The sequence below is a fragment of the Archocentrus centrarchus genome, chromosome 22 (genome assembly GCF_007364275.1).
Source record: "Archocentrus centrarchus isolate MPI-CPG fArcCen1 chromosome 22, fArcCen1, whole genome shotgun sequence".
Lineage (NCBI taxonomy): Eukaryota > Metazoa > Chordata > Actinopteri > Cichliformes > Cichlidae > Archocentrus > Archocentrus centrarchus.
Genome location: NC_044367.1, coordinates 2,607,833 through 2,627,427, shown reverse-complemented (window position 1 = coordinate 2,627,427; position 19,595 = coordinate 2,607,833). Strand labels below are relative to the sequence as shown.

Below are 19,595 nucleotides of genomic sequence, written 5' to 3'. Positions count from 1 at the left end.
TTTCCTAATATTGCAGTTTTCCTATTTGTAAAATATGCTCTGCTGTTATTGATAGTTCTGTTCATGTTTAGTGATCATATGCTGCTAGACTAGAAAACCTTGGGTTGCCTTACAGAGTCGACACCTTCGTGTGACAGTTTGGCAGAGTAGCTGATGCTCGAGTAAGTGAACGCAGAGAAGGAGAACGTATCCTGGTTGTTTTGAACCTGACTGCCCTAGCAAAAATAAGACGTAAATTAAAAGGTCAGGCTGAGTTGTAACTGATGACCTCTCTGCATTTTCCACAGTCCAGGCGTAGAAAACATTAGATAGGCCCATTCCGATCGTATGTGTGTGTTCGTGTGTGTGTTTGTGCGTGTAATACATCACTGCAAAATAGGATTCTGTCTCCAAAATAGTATTTTAGCATTTTTAATGCATTTATAATGTGTTACCTGCATCTGGTGCATAAACATCTGAACTCACTGCAGTATGTCAAAGTTGGGAATGGGAACAAAGGACTGGAAAAGTTGTGTAATGCTCTAAAACACCTGTTGGAAACGTTTTTTGCCAGTGGTTGCTGATGTGATTTGGTATAAGAAGAGCTGTCAGAGGGGTTGGGTCTTTAAGAAATAAGGATGGGGAGTTCAACAAATAAAGGATAATGTTTTCAAAGAATTTGACAATTTTGAAGACGAAGCTAAAAATGAATGGTCTTCAGCATTGCTCAGATCTTTAGTGGAAATCACTCAAGAACACCACATAAAACAAGTGAACACAGGCAAATCCTGGGTCCACACCATTAAAAGTCCACAAAAAAGGGTAAATGTTCACAACAAAATCCAAATGTGCTGAAGTTATAATTCATAATGATATAAAAACATCAATCCTCATATTTTAGAAGCTGGAAGCAGAAGCAGTTTCTTGATAACTGATTTTTCTTTGCTTGTCCACAAAGTCTTTCAGCAGCATTTATAGATTTTTCTTAAGTAATTCAATTGCAGGACAAGCATACAGGCATTCGAGGAGCTCTGTGAGGCTGTGCTTAGGCGCAGCATCGCTTTCAGTTAAATGTCAGTGCTAATACTGGATTTAAAAAAAAAAAATGTTACATGTTCATTTGTAACCTCGGGTCGCTCTCTCTCATCTTCCTTTCAGACTGATGGGTCCCTCTGGATATCTGACTGATGGTCCAGGAAACTACAAGTACAAGACCAAGTGCACCTGGCTCATTGAGGGACAGTAAGTAGAGTGCAGAAGCACGCCATGGAGTCAAACAGCAGATTTGTCAAAGACTGAAAAAAAAAAAATGTTGAAAATCTTCATCAGTCAGATTTAATTAGGTCAGATCGTGTGTGACATGTCCTGTGCAGCATTAGAAATAGGAGGACTTTTTCCATTACAGTTAAACAGCTTTGAATACCTTGCATCACCCTGGACAACAACAAAAGCAAACAAAAAAACACAACAAAAATAAACACAGAATATTCAGAAAACTGGCACTTTTCTATTGATCATTTCTATTCATCAGCTTTTGTCATTAGGGGAAAACTGTGGAGAAGACTGGAAATCTTGAGATGGAGAGGATTAGATTGTAAAAACAGAGGCTGCAACTCAATATTTCAAGGGTATTGATGATAATTGTTTTGTGCATCGTATACATTGCAGTCTCCTGCTGTGATCCAGCTCCGGTTAATGTGGATAAAAATTAATGGCAAAGCAAGTGTAAGAAATCCAATATTCCACCTTTCTCTATCGTTTTAGTCAGCACATCCACGCCACAGAGTATCGATTTAAAGCGATGATTCTTGAATTTGTTTTTTTTTTTTTTGGCTTCAAGCGTATCCAAACTACAAACTCGTTCATTGCATTTACATTCTAGGCATTTAGCCAGCACATTCATTCAGGGGTGGCGGGTTAACTAAGAGTATACATGCAGGGCTCAGGAGATCTACATGCTACATGCTACATGGTTTTGAACTTCTGACCTTCCTTTTTCCTGGATGGCCTCTCTAATCACCGCGTCGCCCTGTCGTCCAGTGTTTCATTACATTCTGATGGCACATTTTATATGCCGTCTTGAGACTTCAGCCCATCCTTAATGGGAGGTTAATGCAGTGACATATGCATAAAACTGACAAGAATACTTTAGAAGAGGTTTTATGAGCTTCAGATATGCATTCACTTTGAACCTTCAAAAGCTCCCTCTGCAGTAAAGTGTATCGAATCCATTTCTAGTGGCTTGAAGTGACTTTATCTACTGAAAGCCAATGAAATAACTATTAAAATATGGCTTTGCTAGGTGCCTTGCTCAAAGGGATCCCAGTGCTTCCTACCAAAATAGGGCTTGCTTCAGATTAATAATTTACCAGTCACAAGTCTGCTCTACTCGAACCCGAGGGCTGCTGCCATTCCTCAGTTTTTCTGGTAGGGGCATAAGGAGAAGCCATTGCTTCACTCTAATAAATAAAACTATGAAGAGAAAAATGTGACTATTCATAACACATCCTGTATGTCTTACTTTCTCATCATAGACACACTAAATGGGTCTTTGTGTTCTTCCTTCCTCTTTTGAATGATTTCATTTTGTGATGTTTTCCCAAATTTAGAGCAGAATTTTTTTTTTTTTTTTAAGAGAATCTCATGAATGTCTTCAATCAAAAAGCTCATTTTTTTCCTGTTTTTGCTGAATGCCGCCCATGAAAAACACTCAGCTATGGACAGTTAGTTTATTCACCGGTTCTAACAGGAACAGTTATCTGCCATATCATTTGTTTGGAATACTGTTTTACTGGCACACTGAATAACTGGGATGTGCACTGCGGTTCAGATTTTACACTTGATGCAGAAAACACAGACGATCATACAGAACGATTTGATGAAAATATAAAGCCGTGTGCTGGTGGTTGTCGCCACACAAATGCTAGTAAAATTTTGTTGTAGGTGGTAAATGTTCCTATCATATTTCCCAGTTAATAATCCACCTTTTATTGCTCTGAACAAACTGTTTCCAAACACAATTAAATGCAATGGCCTGGAACAGTTTGGGCACCTCTGGTGGAGGGCACACTGTTCCAAAATAACAGTTTGGAAAGTGCCCAAAGCTCTACTCTAGTGCTTATAGCTACTGTGGGAAATATCACAGCTTGTGAAGACATTCTGTGGCCAGAAGAGTCACACCGTTCTTGTTTAGTTAATTTGTCTGGCCACCTTCAATCCACTTCTCTTTTGTGGTCTTTCAGTCTGTGGGCATTTTTTTTTAAATTTTGTTTTTTTTAAATGGACGTTTAGTTCAGGTCACTGCCAAAATCTTCAGCTTGTGCGTTTTTAGGTAGTCCCTTCTGGATTTTTGAGGCGTTTAAGATTATAATGCCGTCCTTACCTTGTTTTTATGTTCAGCATTTTTACATTTGGTGCGATGATGCTGTGCTTTCAGAGGCAAGCCTCAACACAAACCCATATACAGATCTCGCACACCACAGAAATGTTGCACACTTCTCCAAACACGCTTTGCTTCAATGCGGATAGAAAGTTCTTTAACTTCATCACACCTTGATTCAAAAAATGATTTTGACTTGCAAACTTCTGATAAAAGGTTTTCTTCTCCTCAGTAAGGGTGATGTTGTAAGTGCAGCAGTGCACCACCTCTCCAGTTCCCTCTAAATCTTCCCGAATATCTGTTGCATTCAAATGAGTTTTGATCTGCTTTCTTAAAAAAAAAAAAAAAAAAAAAAAAAATCCTACGAGCAGTTCTCAACCTCTGCTCAAAGAAGCAGCTCTCTGAAAAGACTGCTGTCTTTTTGTAGCCTTGTCTGTCTTTGTGGGCATCAGTTATTGTATTTTTCAGAGTGCTTGGGATAAGGTTGTCTGTGTCTGTGTTACAGGCCCAACACCATTCTGCGATTACGCTTCAACCACTTTGCTACTGAATGCAGCTGGGACCACCTCTACGTGTACGATGGCGACTCCATCTACGCGCCCCTTCTGGCTGCTTTCAGGTACGTCTGTCCGGTTTAGCGTAGATCTCATTACTGGCAGTCTACATGTGCACTGTTTCTTGGTCTGAAGAGGGATTTACAAACCAAAAAAGTGCATTGTATTCATTAAAAGCTTGCCTTTCATATATATGACTGCTTTGGCGTAAACTGTAGTAATAAAAACACCTTAAACTTCTCTTTTGGATTATTATCGCAGCGGTCTGATTGTTCCTGAGCGATACGGGAATGAGACCGTTCCGGAGGTGGTGTCTCAGTCCGGCTACGCCCTGTTGCACTTCTTCAGTGATGCTGCCTACAACCTTACTGGCTTCAACATTTCCTACCGGTGAGAGAAGCAGTACCACATCCTATATATATATATATATAGGATGTATATTGTTTAAATGAATGTATTTATTTATTTAAAGTGAATGAAAACTCAGCTTTTCACTTGCAATCGGTGCATCCTTGGACAAATTGAGGTTTCTCTGCTGTTTGGCTGGACCATAAAACAATTGTAGAAACTGGATGTGTTTTTGGCTTTGTCAGTCTATTCTTCATTTTTGATATTCTAGCTTGACTGGCAGCTTCTGCATGTCAAGTTGTTCATAATCCTCTAAGCTGACTGTGCAGTCCTGTCATGCCTCAGGGTTCGCAACTCTTGGGGTCCACAAATGCGTTCGTGCTGTCAGTCACTGGATAAAAAGTATCTACTAAATGACAAATGCCTGGATACTGAGCCCTGACAGGAGAGCCTCAGCACAAATCATTTCTGTTTCACTGGCTGAGATTAATTTAGGTGAAGGGCCCACTTCACACCCTTCCTTGGGACATGATGACGCATACAAACCTCTCACTTGCTACATGATTCAGCCGGTGTGCTGGCACGACTGGTTGAGAGCATTTTAGCAGAGGATCATGTCGGGTTACTGTCGTCCATTTGCTGCAGTATGTTGTTGTTGCTGCAACATTACTCCAGAAAGCCTTCAGACACGCTGGCAGTTTTTTGTTTGTGTAACATATATTTGGGTCCTCCCTACTTTTCAGGGACTGGAAGGAAAGTGAGGCCATAATAAAAGCTGGATTTTAATCTGTTTTATTTTGTTTAAGATTTATTTTTGGCATTTAAACCTTTATTAGACAGGGTAGTACAGAGGCCTGACAGAGGAGCAGGAGAGAGTGGGAGGAATAACACACAGGAAATGGTCTTGAACCCAGGGCACTGCATTGGCCTTCAGCATGTGTCACAATAAATAAATAAGTTAAATAATAAAAGCAGTGGAGATTATTAATTAGAAAGCCTGAATGCCCATTTTCCATCCACCTATTTTCTTCAGCTTATCTGAGCTGCATCACAGCTTTGGCAGTGTATCCCAAAAGCTCTTCTCCTCAGCAGCCTTTATCAGGTTCTCCTTAGGATTCCCATCCAGATGCAGCAAGTTTTAGGTCTACCCCGGGGTCTCCTCCCAGCTTCATGTGCCCAAGAGGCATGGAACAACTTCAGGAATGAAGCCAATCTTGTGGGGGGAAAACAAATTTTTCTCTCTTCTTTTTAGCTCACTGTCCAGAGCTCCTGACTGCAGGTGAGGGTTGGAACATAGATTGGCTTATAAATCGAACGGATGGCGTCCCAGCGTCCCTTTCCACAACATGTAAAAGGGAGCTGTCCTGTCTCTCTCCCCTCAGCCCCAGCTGCTCACAGCAGATGGCTGCCCCTCCTTGAGCCTGGTTGGAGGTTTCTTCCTGTTAAAAGGGAGTTTTTCCTTCCTGCTGTCACCACGTGCTTGCTCATAGGGGGTCTTTTTGACTGTTGGGTTTTCTCTGTAATAATTGTAGGATCCTTACCTTACAATATAAAGTGCCTTGAGGCGACTGTTGTGATTTGGCGCTATATAAATAAAATTGAATTGAACTGAATCTTTTATGTCTTACACTTTAACTTTGTGGTTGGTTTCTGGAGTTGACCTGATTTGAACCTGAAGTATTGCAAATATTATTATACAAAGTGTAATGGGAGGGTGGGGGTGTGAATTTAAGGCCTTTCTTTGCCTCTGTCAGTACTCTGTACTTTGGGCCTGTGCCAGCAGTTCATTTCGCTCCTCTTTAACATGCTTTTAATGGGCCCATTTGGTGTAGTGTAATGACACTGCACTTTGCTCTGCAATCTGGTATTGACACTATCTGCTGTGCTTTTTCAGGTCCACTGTAGAGTTGCTATATGCTACATTGTATATTTGCATTTTTGTTTTTGTATGAATGTTGTAGCCTGAAGTGATTCTGCTGTGAGCGAGCTAGAGACCTCCTAAAATATGAATAATTGACATGCTGACAGTCCTGTAACAAACCTTGAATCAGAGTAGAGGCCAAAATTTACTGGGAGCACACAATTACAGGTATACATATTCTGATACCTCTGTCTAGAAATCAAAAAATGTTCATGCAAGGCTCCAAAATTATAAATGCCTTCTTTTATTCTGGACAAAATGTTTAGAGAAATCATACCAGATTTCAAATGTAAAACAGCCAAAAATGTCTTATTTCTACCTCCTGGCTTCTTTGACTGGCATAACAAGTAAGAATACTCTCAAATCCACTGTCAACATCTGCAAAAGACACAGTGGACCGCTGCCACACTCACCATAGCAATGGGGAGAGTTGGATGAAAGCGAAGTTCCCCGGGTCTTTGGTGTCTGGGAGAGGTGGAGGAGCTGAAACATCAAACCGTCAGGCGGCGCGGGAACATGAAAGCATGACGAGCGGCCTTTGTGTCGTCGCGCTCAATGTGTGTGTTTGCAGGAGGAAAGAAGCTAATGCCTCAACTCGGTGTCCTGCTTTGATTGATAATCTTTTTTTCTTGGTTGGAACAAAAGTTTTGACGCTGGCTTGTTTACACTCGGGATCAATTCTCAGTGTTGTACACAGTTTGTTGTGTCGAGATCAAGATCTAATTGGGGAAGATGACTTTTTTTTTTTGGTGTTTACTTCCTTTATATTATCTAGCCCTTCGTACATCATTATTTTTAGAAGTCTGTGGCTTGCACAGAGATGCTATCAATTGGGACTTTTAAAACAAAACTTTAATGCAGTTATATTTTTCACATTTTTAAGAGTTTTTGTGCATGTCCATAAGGATTTAAAAGTATCCTTTGGAGTATTTTTTGCAGTTAGTAGAACAATGTTTTAAGTAGTTGCTCATTTTGTAAGCAGCTGTTTTTGCATGAGCGTGGTGGTCAATGCGCTGATCTCTGTGTGTGTGTGTGTGTGTGTGTTGTACCGATGCATTTAAAATGTTTAAGCCTCAGCAGGCCACACAACGCAGCGTGGTAACACTATACTTGAGTAATGCTTCAAATGAAGGCAGATTTTTATTTTATTAAAACTATATTCTTATTCGTTATTTGTTAATATGCTGGCCTCCATCATGCATGCTAATAGCCGGTCGTAGCCGTATACCCCTGCAACCATAGGACAGACGTGCTGCATTTGCATGTATTACCAGTGTTTAAATGAGCAGGTGACATAATATGACCTACTTAATATTAGTGGATAGAGAATATGCTGATTCCACTAATATATGTATTTCCATTCATATTTCCATATGAGGAGTTGGCATAAACTGTCGTCTGGTTCCTAACAGAAAAGCTGTTACGATATAAGGAGCCTGTTTGACATTGAGAGCACCAGTATTACAGTTTTACCGCAGACAGAGTGGGTTTGCCATCTGCTCTGCAGTGCCTGGGGCAACTTTGTTTGCCAGTTACCTCAGCCTGTAGCTCAGTGCTGTTTGAGTGTAGGTAGCCCTCTGAGACGACTGACAAGTGTTGAGACAGGTGCTTGACCACCTGATGAGGGAGGACGATGCCAAGAGCAGTACATTCTGATTTCTGAAGGGGGGATGTTGCATATTTTATCTTTAGGCGCAGAGATAGCCGAGGTACTGCTGGCACAGAAGCAGAAGTAATGCAATTGTTGAAAGGCCTTCCCGAGGTTTTATTCAGGGGTTTTTAGATTGAATTTCTAGTTTCTCTCTATGACTGTTTCCTCCTCCTTTTTTCCCTCAAAGAGTGAATGCATGTCCCAACAACTGCTCTGGCCATGGCGAGTGTCATATGGGGAACTCTACTGCTTCGGTGTACTGTGAATGTGAAGCCTCCTGGAAGGGGGAAGCCTGTGACATCCCGTACTGCCTGGCTGACTGTGGGAAACCTGAAAGAGGCATTTGCCGGGGCGACACCTGCATCTGTAAGGCTGGATGGCAAGGTAGGCTGGCAGCGCAGCAGGCTCACTTCGGCTGTCAGATGTGTGACTTCATTTTCACATACACTGTGTTGGCTTGAGTAACCACAGTGTCATCAAGTTGGCCTCAGCATTCTCGTACGTGCCAAATCCTCCTCAGTGACTAAAATCAGCCTTTTACTGGCTCCATTTTTCTGTGTGCAGACTGAACAGTGGCTTATAAATGTAGCCGCCAAGAATTCACTTTTTTCCCCCGGCCAAAATTATTAATACAAATATTTAATAAGAAGATTGTCATTGAAATGCAGTATTCCTCTGTTCTAATTTAAGTTCGTTTTTTTTTTTTTTAATGGAGCAATTGTGCTGTCAATAAACTGCAAATTAGATGCAACAGTTGTGCTTAATCTTTTGCATGTGTGATCCAGCAGCTCTGTATCAGAGTGTAAAGTGATTGGATCAGAGAACAGTGAAAGGCTGAAGACCATTTATAATGAGCCTGGTTCCAGACCCCTCGATCACCAGCAACATCTGTGACTTATTGAAGAAAATGCTCAGTAGATATTAATGAACAAGCTACAGGGAGATTAGTGTAGTTGAGTTCTGGCTCTCTGGTCACCCACCCCCTCTATTCACTGAGGAAGGATGGTTTCTGTTCTAAGGGAACCTTTCTGTCCAGGTAATCATAAAGGTGTGCTTGGCCTGAATCACCTTTTACATTTTTATGGTTTTCAGTTTTAAGATATTTGTCTATTGTTCCATGTTAATTCTTCATATTCTGATTTACTTTGATTTATTTTCTAATATTTTTTCATCGGGCTGGCATTATAGAGGTCAGAACTTTGTGTTAATTAAAAAAAAAACAAAACAAAAAGAAATCATACCCAGGAATAAATGAAAAGAAACCTCCAATGCAGCTGAGCACTAAGCAGCTCCAACAGAGCAGTTGGAGGTTTAGTAATGAGAGCGTTTACTTTTATCCGTCCAGATTTTGCCTGTTTTATCTGGTGATTCAAACCGGTGCCTCTTTAAGCTTTAAGCCTCCAGCACTGTTGTTGAGGTTTTTGCTGCCCCCGCAGCATCCATCTGCTGTCACCCGATGGACTTGAAATGAACTTTTTGCAGGATCAGCTTCCTCCTAGTTTTGGTTGAGTCATGACTATTCACTTATTTTATTTGGTCGTGGCCCGGCACTACTGTATGCTTTTTGAATCGGACCATATGGCCGTTCTAACCGCTCTATTAGTTCTTAAACAGCTCAACTGCTCTGCTCTGCAGAAGCAGAGACAACGGCTTAATTTAACTGCAGTTATATCAGCAGCGCAGTGTGCTCACAATCTAATTACCAAAGCTGAGGGAGTTGAGAAACATACTGGCGTTTTTCTTTAGCCTTTATTACCCTGTCATGGTGTTTTAGCAGAGGAATAGCACACTTGGTGTACTTTATGCTGCCAGCTTCCAAATGAACTCATTTTCTACACCAAGCAGCGCAAAAGCAGAGACAGATGCTTGTTTAGTCAAGCTGCCCTGGCCTTTAATCTCTCTTTCACAGACCCATAGGCTTACAAAACAACATGTTTTAAAGGTGGAAACACAGAGTTTGTTTTATTTATGGAAATGCCACCAAGGTGCAAAGATAATGCTGCTGTTTAAGCATTGCAGGGATGAGTTTTGGGAATATTAGCTGCTGAACAAGATAAAAAAGCAGGTAAAGTGACCTTGATTGCTGGAGTGAATCAGAGAACGTCCTTTCCTGGCACATGATAGCTTACGCATTGTTTTCAAATCACCAATAAGGTTGTCCCCAGCGGTGAACATCCTGTTTCCGCTGTACGACGGAGCGATAGCATTAACTGGTTGGTAAATGTTTGATTCCACTGAGGATTTATCTCATCAGACTGTAGATGAAAAAGATCGTTAAGCAGCTCTCGACCCCCACCACAGCCTGTGGGAGTTGCAGCATTGACAGGAAAAGGCCAATCTCTGTGTTCCTGTCTTGGTAGTTGTTTCCCAGAAAACTTTTCCTTTCATTCAGAAGTGATTCCGGTTTATGCTGGTGATATTGTTCTTGTCCATAAACAGAGGAAGGCAGCTCTGGCCAGAGCCATCTATCTTTAAAGAGTTATTTTACTCGAAACAATGAAACTTTAATAGCTATAGTTTCCTCAGTGAATGGGCTCCAGCATTAACTAAAGCATCTGCATCACAGCAGTGATTCTCAATATAGCTGATTCCAACAAATTTAGGTTCTACTTTATGGTCATTATAACATGTCTGTATAACCAGGCTTGGTTATGTGTTGCTTAAAATGCCCCTTTAACCTCTTTATTTAAATCTCTTTGACAATTAAGGAGATTAAATCAACAATGAAGTTTTTTTTCTTCTAAATGTACTTTTCCTGATATTTGAGTTATAGCACACTCACACTGTCGCAGACAAATAAATAAGCATTAATAAATGTGATTATTTTATGTGTATTGTACATGTATGTGTATTTTTTTTAATGTCGCTGTATTAACAAAGCCTCTTTCCTCGTTGAGTTTCCTGTGGAAGCTTAACTCTGTGGTTTCCCTCCCTTCTCAGGTCCCGACTGCTCCGTCTCCGTTCCTGCCAACTCCTCTTTTTGGAGCCGGGAGGAGCACACAGAGGCCGGGCTGGCCAGGGCTTCCCACAAAGCTGTAGTTGAGCAGGGCGTCATGTGGGTCATCGGAGGCTACGTCTTCAACGCCTCCGACTATCACATAGTCAAAGCGTAAGTTCATTCCCCAGTGAACATCTTCACTCTGATTTTAGGCATTTGGCTGCAGCTCTCATCCAAAAAGAGCTGTGAGACACTATTTCTCCTTGTTGCTATGCAACTGCAGGGTTTGTGCTTCTGAAACGCAGCGTCTCTTTTGGAGAAATGTGACTATTTGTAACTTATATGCCGGCTGTACCGAGGGCTAAAGTTTCACTTGGCCGTCAGGAAGAAGCCACGGGACTTCCTGCCTCCTGAACATCGAAGTGGAGAAGAACAGAGCTTCGTACAGACAGTGTGTCTTGGACACAGACAGCATGTTATTAAAACCATAAAATTACAGCAGTGGATCATAGTCCTCACCCTGAACTCCACCCAGGTCGATCACACCTATTCCCCCGGCTCATGTTTTGGTTTATTGTCTTGCCAGTAGGCCAGGTTTTTATTTTATTTTTTTATTTTTATTAAACTCATGTTATGTCATGTGAGACTATAAAGGACAATTTTGTCAGATTTGCGCACTTTATATAATTTAATTAGAGCGTATACTATACCCCCTCCCCCCGAAAAGGTCCTGCTGTCAGACTTCGGAGCCCTGATGCAGGCGTTTGCTGTACACGTGACATCTTTCAGTCTGAGCCACAATCTTATTTCTTTTATGGCACTTTAGTTTCAAACTGTGCTGAATTAATAGGTCACCCAAATTTTTTACACATGCCTCAAATACTGTTGAATTTTGAGGATTTATTATATCAAAAGTGCAATAAATATAACATTTGAAGGATGGCTTATGTTATGTGGTTGTCAATAACACAAGAAATCATGCACTAACAGACAAATATGTTGTAGTAATGTAGTAAATGTCGTTGTAACAGTTTATACTCCAAAGGTCGGCTTACTGCGATGTCCTCATATGCTGCAAAAACATTTTTTCTTTTTTTTTTTTGGCCAATACTCAGCACCATAACTCAGGAACAGAAGGAAAGATTGATGTAAAACTGGAACTTAAATGGTTGGCAGCAGCAGAAACAGCGAGGCAGTAATTCTAGTCTGTTTGCTGCAGGGCTGGTATTTACGATCACATTTTAAATCAGCTAAATACATAATCTGCTGCAGCAGACACGGGATTAATAGAATCTTTGCTGTGCTTGCTTGCTTGTTTATTCGGTTACTTTGTAAAATATTTTGAATACACAGATCAAGACGCTTTCATGTATAATTTTAAAGCGAGATGGAAAACCCTTCTTGTGCAATTCTGAGCAGATCTTTTCTCTTCGTTTCTGTAGGTATAACCTCAGCAACAAGACGTGGCTGACCCTTGACCCCTCCGTCAACACTGTCACACCGCGATATGGGCACTCACTAGCCCTGCATGAGGTATTTGAAGGGAAGGAGAACATCAGGAAAACACAAAATTAATGTGTGCTCTAAATGACATCATCTTACTGTAATGTTACAGGCCTCAGTGTGATTTGAACATGACTTGAAAGAAGTCGTGGGCGATAACCTTAAAACCTCCTTATTCTTACCTTTTCGATGTGACCTTTTCTTATCTAGAACTTATATGTAAATCTGTTTTTTTTTCATGCTGTAGTGAAGCAGTTTCTTCTCTGCAGAAAAGACAGTTAGGAACTCCTGATGGAATAATAACGAGAGGAAGGAGGAGGAATATTCAGAGACGGATGCAGTCAGTGTGCTCTGTGGTTTGAAAAACCACAGATGAGCTGCAGAGTGTTTGTAATGAACAAATTGCGTCCTAGTCTGTGAATGTCTTCAAGTCAGCGCGGCCTTCCAAAAAACAGATCTGAAATCCAGTCTGTTGATGCATAACAGATAGAATTCAAATCATTTTAATGTGCATGTCATGTGCCGGTGTATCTACTGGTTATAACTGCAACACAACCCTGTTAATGTGTGCGATTGCAGTCTATAGTTCTTATGCATGTGCTTGGGTAAATACTTTTATTTAAAAAAAAAAAAAAAAATCTTCGGCTTATTCATAGGAGAAAATGGTTGCATATGAAACAAAGGCCGTGCAGAAATAAACATGTTCATGTTCTGATGTGTTGTTATTCAAGACTCAAGGACAGAGCAAAGGTTATATTTGCTCATGTGTTTTTTAAGTTAATTCATTTTTTTGGGGTAGAATCTTGTGTGCGTTTTACTTCAGGGTTCAGGTTACATTATTAGTTTAATTATTGGGTTTAATTAGAATGATTTTTCATTATGACCAGTCTTTGGATCAGTCATAATGAGGTACAATCATCATTACAGTTCAGGACCCCCCCATACTAATGCCTGTGTGTTTCAGCAGTTGGCATTCAGGTGTGTTTGCTGCTTTCTTCAGGTTGATTAAACAAGACATGAAAAATGAACTCAATATAATACTACTTCTATATAACGTGTGTGTGATGCATATTCAATATCGTCTTTGCCTTCAGTTATTCCATTGAATTATAATTACAATTTGTTAGCAAAATGCTACAAAAATAATTGAGTTTATTTTTTTTTGGAGGGTAGATTTTTGAATTATTGTCTCATAATTCTGCTCCCCTCTTTGTTCTTTCCAGGGGAAGATCTACATGTATGGCGGGAAGATTGACGCCACAGGAAATGTCTCCAGCCAGCTGTGGGTTTTCCACATCCAGAATCAGACCTGGGTCCTTTTGAGCCCCAGAGCCAAGGACCAGTACGCCGTGGTGGGACACTCTGCCCACATCGTGCCTCCTGCTGACGACGGGGCCAGTCCTGTCATGTTAGTTCTGTTTGGACACTGTCCTCTGTACGGTTACATCAGCCAGGTGCAGGAGTACAACATTGGTGAGTTGTAGGTGCTGGTGGGAGTGTTAAGAGACAACAAAAGGAAACCAAACAGGAATATTGCTGTGTTGCATTTACCAATAAAATACTATTATGTGACCCTCCAGCCAAGAACACGTGGAGCATCGTGTCTACGGATGGTGCACTGGTCCAGGGGGGCTATGGCCACAGCAGTGTTTTTGACCCCAGCACTAGAGCCATCTATATCCACGGAGGCTACAAGGCCTTCAGTGCCAACAAGTACGGTCTAGCAGGAGACCTGTACAAGTTTAATGTGGACAAGAGGAAATGGTGAGTATTTTTACGTCGTATTGTCAATATTGTTTTATTTTTTCTTGTAATGCGGATCCTGTGGGATTGTTGTTCAGTTTAATAATGTTGCATGCTGTGCCCTTTTCCTTGGGAAGTATTATTTAATATAATCTTAACCTTTTTAAAAAATTATTCTATCTGTAGTTATTTTAGTATTTTTAAGAATTCTGTTTGCATAAAAGCCAAGCATCCAATGCTGTTGGATTGGACTTTAGCAGTCAAACTGCCACCTCTCTAGTACAAAGTCTGCGTGGGAGTGTGTGAAAATCCCAGGTACTAGTCTGGAGCATTTGCAGCCAGCAAATGGGCATGATCTGTCCTGCCTCCTGCACACTGTAACTGTTTAAAGTAGTGTGAACACGTCTGAAGCCGGCCATTTCCTGCTGCGTGTTACAGGAGAGGAGGAGCAGCTGTGGAAAAATCCCGACCTGTAAAACTGTTCAAAGTGCATGTGTGAAAACAGCTTAAGGTTCCAGTTTGACGAATATTCAACACAAATGCTACTCGTTGCACATCAATGAGTATCAGATTAAGGTTGTTTATGACAGAATTGCTTCTGCAGAAACATTTATATAAAATGATAAAACAGTGCTATCACAGAGTGGATATACAGTAACATTGGCACTGCAGTGAATTCTGCCGTGACTATAATGACATCAAAATAAGGAGAAATGTTTGCAGGCTCACCTGGGACACAATCAGTGACCTGTACATGTGTAAACCTCTGGTGGTTGTGCTCTAAGGATGAAGCATTTTTGCACGAAACAAACTGTAAAATGCAGTAAAATCTTTGGTGAGCAGACAGTCGATACTTTATACAGAGAAGTCTGCAAATGTAAGGAAAGAAACCTTAAAGCAGCCACACTGTTTGAAAGTAACGGCCGTGTGGTGTTCAAGTGTGTAACAACAACCCAACTGTGGCTTTGCAGGACTATTCTGAGAGACAGCGGCTTCTTCCGGTACCTTCACACAGCAGTGATGGTGAGTGGGACGATGCTGGTGTTTGGAGGAAACACACACAACGACACATCCATGAGCCACGGCGCCAAATGCTTCTCCTCCGACTTCTTGGCCTACAATCTAGGTCAGTAAGACACACACAAATTTGCTTGTACATGCTTAGCATTTACAAGCGACTCTTTGCATTCATGCATCTGCACGGGTTCACACCTGGAAGCTGCTCAGAACAAAAAAAAGGTTAAATAACTCCTCCAAATGACATGGTTTTAAGTTTACCAGCACTGTAGCTGGATCTCAGGATAAAATGAAAGGAATTACAGCTAACTGAGAGATTGAAGGTGCCTTTTGTTTTCCTCGGTGTATTTATATGCATAACAATCATGTTCTTTATAATTCTTAATGCTTTGAAAAAGTTGAAACTTGTCGAGTTTTGATTTAAAAATATTCATCGTTCTAAAAAGCTTTTGATTTTCACAGTTTTAGAACAAACACTTTGTTTTAAATTATCAGTCAAATGATTTGGACTTTAAAATTATTCCTCCGCCGAGGCTGGAGCGACGAGACAAGTGTGCAGTAGGAGCTGTTTGTTTGCCTTTTTGCCAGCTGCTAAAAGGGAGCAGAGAAAAAAGAATCCATAAAGTTTTGATGTGGCTCTTGATCACATTTAAAAGGGCAAAATTGGGAATTTGCCCCAGCTGGGAGTGCACACTTTGGTTACCTTTTTTAGTTTGAATAATGTTGTCCACATGCTTTTGGTTACATTACTTTGGTTACATTTTCATTCTTTGGGGTAGGCATCTTGGGTCTAATGAAGGGAGCTCACACTGCCAAAGTATTTGGAAGCTCTTTTTGCTTTTGCCTGTTTCAACACGACAGTATTAGGATGTCCCTGATGTTCACCCAATCCTAGAAATGTGAGAACGAGCTACTTTCAACACGACCTCTGCACCGGAGGTTGTTATTGCATGAGACTTTTGAGTGTAGTGTGGAATTTTTTCTTGGAAGCCATCTTACCGGTTTACCAGTGATTTTTACTGGAAAGTACAGGAAGGTGCCGGCATTCGCTGATCCCACTCAATTGCTTCCGTTTCCTTTTCATGTTGTAAAAATTAAAATGCATTTGATTCATCGCACAAGTCTTTACATGAGTTCAAAACACATGCTCATGTATTTAAATATTAGATACACAAAAATGATGAGTATTTATTTGGTAGCTTGTTTCCATACGCCTTTAAAAAAAAAAAAAAATCATCCTTTTGAATGGCTTCAAGGGAAAACACCCCCAATAAGATGAAATCCTCTAACTTACCTGCTCATAACAAATGCTGCTGTGAGCAAGTTTATAGCATTAAATCCATCTGAGACTCTTTAATTAGTGCATCTGATGTGCATTCATCGTGCAAATTAGTAATATAAAGGAAAGTCTGGGCTTTAGGGTTGAAAACTAGCAAGTCCAATTTAATAGACCTTCCTCTTCAGGCCGGTCTGTGTGGATTTCAGGGTGTGGGTAAATGCAGAGTGATCAAAGTGATCTAATCTGGGCATTAAACTAGTCAGTCTGGGATTCATATTGATAGCTTTGAGGACATAAACTAGTGTTTATTCTTGTTTATTCCTGTGCTCTCTTTTCTGACTGCTGTATTATTCAAGATACCTTTAGTTTGTAAATTGACTGAGTGCCCCATGTGGGCCTGTATGAAGAACGAGTTCAGCATAGAAAATCCTCTTTCTCTCTCCTTTTACAAGTAAAATATTAAGATCAGAATTGATTTTTGAGAACTAATTATAATCCTATTTGAAGGTCTAATATAAGCTAACACGGCTTTGCCAGAAACCATCCTGGCTTCCTTATTTTGTTAACTGCCTATAAACACTGCTGCAAATTGAGTCGGCCACCTTCCGCAGTGCCATCACAAGCTGCTCATTAATGAGAGACTTCACTCACTCCGGAGGGGAGGGAGAATTCCCCGGAGGCTGTGAAAGGGCCCCAGGACATTCGAGGTTTTCTGTGTCGTTTCCATCATGATTGACAAGCAGTGAAATTAGAATCTCATGGGCACGCACATCCTCCCATCTCTCCCAGCTTTTGTTCATGAGAATTTGCAGGTTGGGACTAAAACATCCTTTTGTGGTGTGAAGAAAAGATGATGATGAAGTACCGTGTGCCACACATGTTTAATTTACCACATGCTCTCGCCTGACGGGTGGTCATCTCACTCTGGTGACAGTTTGTTTTCAGGATTTCCCCGGAGATTATTTGAGCCAAACTTTTAGATTTAATAAACTTTAAGCCCCTCCTCCTCTCCCCTCCGTGTCTGTGACCCCTGTCTCCTCCCTGCCACTCCTCATTCTCTCTATGATTTTGTAATTGGACAGAAAGAACTGGCTCACTATATTACTCCAGCACCAGCCAGCTGTAGGGTTGGTGTCAGCAGCCGCAGTGGTAATTACAGTCAAGATGGCCATGCGTCGAGAACTAATTGTCTCTCCTTAACAAGCTGAACTCAATTAGAGCACAGAATTCAAGGGCTGTCCACTGTCCTGACATTGGTAAATCGTGTTGTAAAAGAACCACTAAGGGGCAATGCGCCACACCACCAGCAGTACCATCTTATGACACCAGAGGGCACTGTCTACCTGTGAATGGTGGCGCTCTCGCAGATGTCAGTCTGTCTCCTCCGGGAGACCATGATGACTTGCACTGCATTGTACTGAGTGAATGTGATTTACTGCAGTCACTGTTCTGGGTTCTTCAGGCTTTGACTTTCAAGCTCATGCGCCTCCTATTAAAATTAAGATCTTATGGCGACAGACCTGCACATGCTGCTGCTGCTTTGTTTTAAGGCTAACCTAAAGGAATCTAATGTCACATTCAGTCATTCATTTACCTGCTAAGCAATGATGCAGACATTTGGAGGTCAAGGCACCTTGACATATGTTTTTTTTTATTTAATGCTTTTAGCAGCATTTCAGTGACTGAATTTGTGGGTCTAAAGCTTTCTGGTGCTCATTCTTGTACTCATTTTTATTGGCTCTATTAGGCTTCACCAGAAGATGCGAAAAACTAGCCATTGTCTCCTCAGGCGAAGTCAGCAGAGTAGCTAATGAGTTCTCAGATTCAGCATTTTTTTCCTGACCTGCAAATCACCAGAATCACCGTTGACTTTGAACCTATGTCTTATGAGCCATCTAAATTCTGTCAGGCCCAAACCTTTGTACAGGAGGTGAGAAAAGACCCCCACTGCTGTTTCCTTTCAGAGCCTTTCTGTTTCTTAAATATGATGGAGGGATCTGGGAGAGAGCAGGAAAGAAAATGATAGGCACAGAAAATGTAATCATAGACATGCAGACGTGTGACTCAAATCTAGGGATACATGTTCAGACTGCTTTTAAGCATCAGACGGAGGGTCTGCCTATGTGGGTTGACCGAGACCATCACTGACTCCCTGTCCTCCTGCGTCTTTTACCTATCTTTACAATCACTCACGATCAGTGTCTCAGTCACTTTGGGCGCTGACTCGACTGACATGAGAAGATGAGCCTTGCTAACTACCCAAAGCATGTCAGTGGAATTTGCCACAGCTGAAGACGTGTAAGGTATAATATGTTGGAACAGGTCAACAGTTTAACCTCTGTTTTGTTCTCGTTGCAGCGTGCGATGATTGGACAGTGTTGCCTCGACCGGACCTCTACCATGACGTTAACCGCTTCGGGCACTCGGCAGTCTTCAGCGATGGGTAATCCTTAAATATGTGAATCTGATATACACGAAACACGGGCTCACGTGTGATTTTTCAGCACTTGATCAATAAGAAATTAGTTTACTCGATTCCTTTCCTGTTTCTTTTATTCATGATTGCTGTGGACTCGGTAGATGGCTGTTGGAACAATATGCAAACACCAAAGCCTGAGCAAAGGCTAGCAGAGGGGAAAATAAGGAACACAAAACAGAGAGAGAGCTACCATTTGTTGTCAGACGGTTTAAAAAAGGATTGTTGTTGAGGAAGAAAATCTCAATATGGACGTCTGGAGTCATGAATGGATACTTTTGCTGGCAGCAGAGTGAGAGTTGAGAATAGAACAAGTATTGGCAGTAGACTTTCCGATAAAAAGGAGTCCTCAAAATTAGTTCCTTTTGTTGGATCAAACCTTTCAAATACACATCCTTTGCTGGATAAGAAATGGCCTCAACAAACACGGGTTATTGTTGCTTATTAAATGGTGCTGAATTTGTAGTGTGGTGTAAGGAAATGGTCTTATGCTGTGGCGGGTGGGGTGGGGTGGGGGGAGGCAAACACTTAAAGCAAAGAAAAACTAGCAAACACTGTCACGGGGGAAAAAGCAAAACCTTGTTGCTTTGGGAGAAACTGCGTGGATCCATACATGACATTTCATTATTAGTCTGCAACATGAATAGATTGTGATGGGGATGGTGCTGCGAGCAGAAGCGATGACTCATCGGTAAATATGATCTGCACTGCCAGCAGAGCAAGACACCGTGATCCATATTAAATTATACATCCTGTTGTATAGAAGGCATTAAATATTAACATTAATCACTACCCCTGTTTGGGTAG

General features: G+C 41.2%; 1 protein-coding gene across 1 annotated transcript in view; it reads left to right on the top strand.

Moving 5' to 3' along the window:
- Positions 1-19,595, top strand: part of atrn (attractin) — a 128,537-nt gene that overhangs the window by 10,768 nt on the left and 98,174 nt on the right. The window contains exons 2-11 of the mRNA XM_030718251.1: positions 1,138-1,221; positions 3,864-3,977; positions 4,174-4,302; positions 8,020-8,216; positions 10,773-10,941; positions 12,213-12,303; positions 13,497-13,746; positions 13,854-14,037; positions 14,988-15,142; positions 18,671-18,755. Coding sequence (XP_030574111.1) covers positions 1,138-1,221; positions 3,864-3,977; positions 4,174-4,302; positions 8,020-8,216; positions 10,773-10,941; positions 12,213-12,303; positions 13,497-13,746; positions 13,854-14,037; positions 14,988-15,142; positions 18,671-18,755 — 1,458 coding nt within the window. The remainder of the gene's footprint in view (positions 1-1,137; positions 1,222-3,863; positions 3,978-4,173; positions 4,303-8,019; positions 8,217-10,772; positions 10,942-12,212; positions 12,304-13,496; positions 13,747-13,853; positions 14,038-14,987; positions 15,143-18,670; positions 18,756-19,595) is intronic.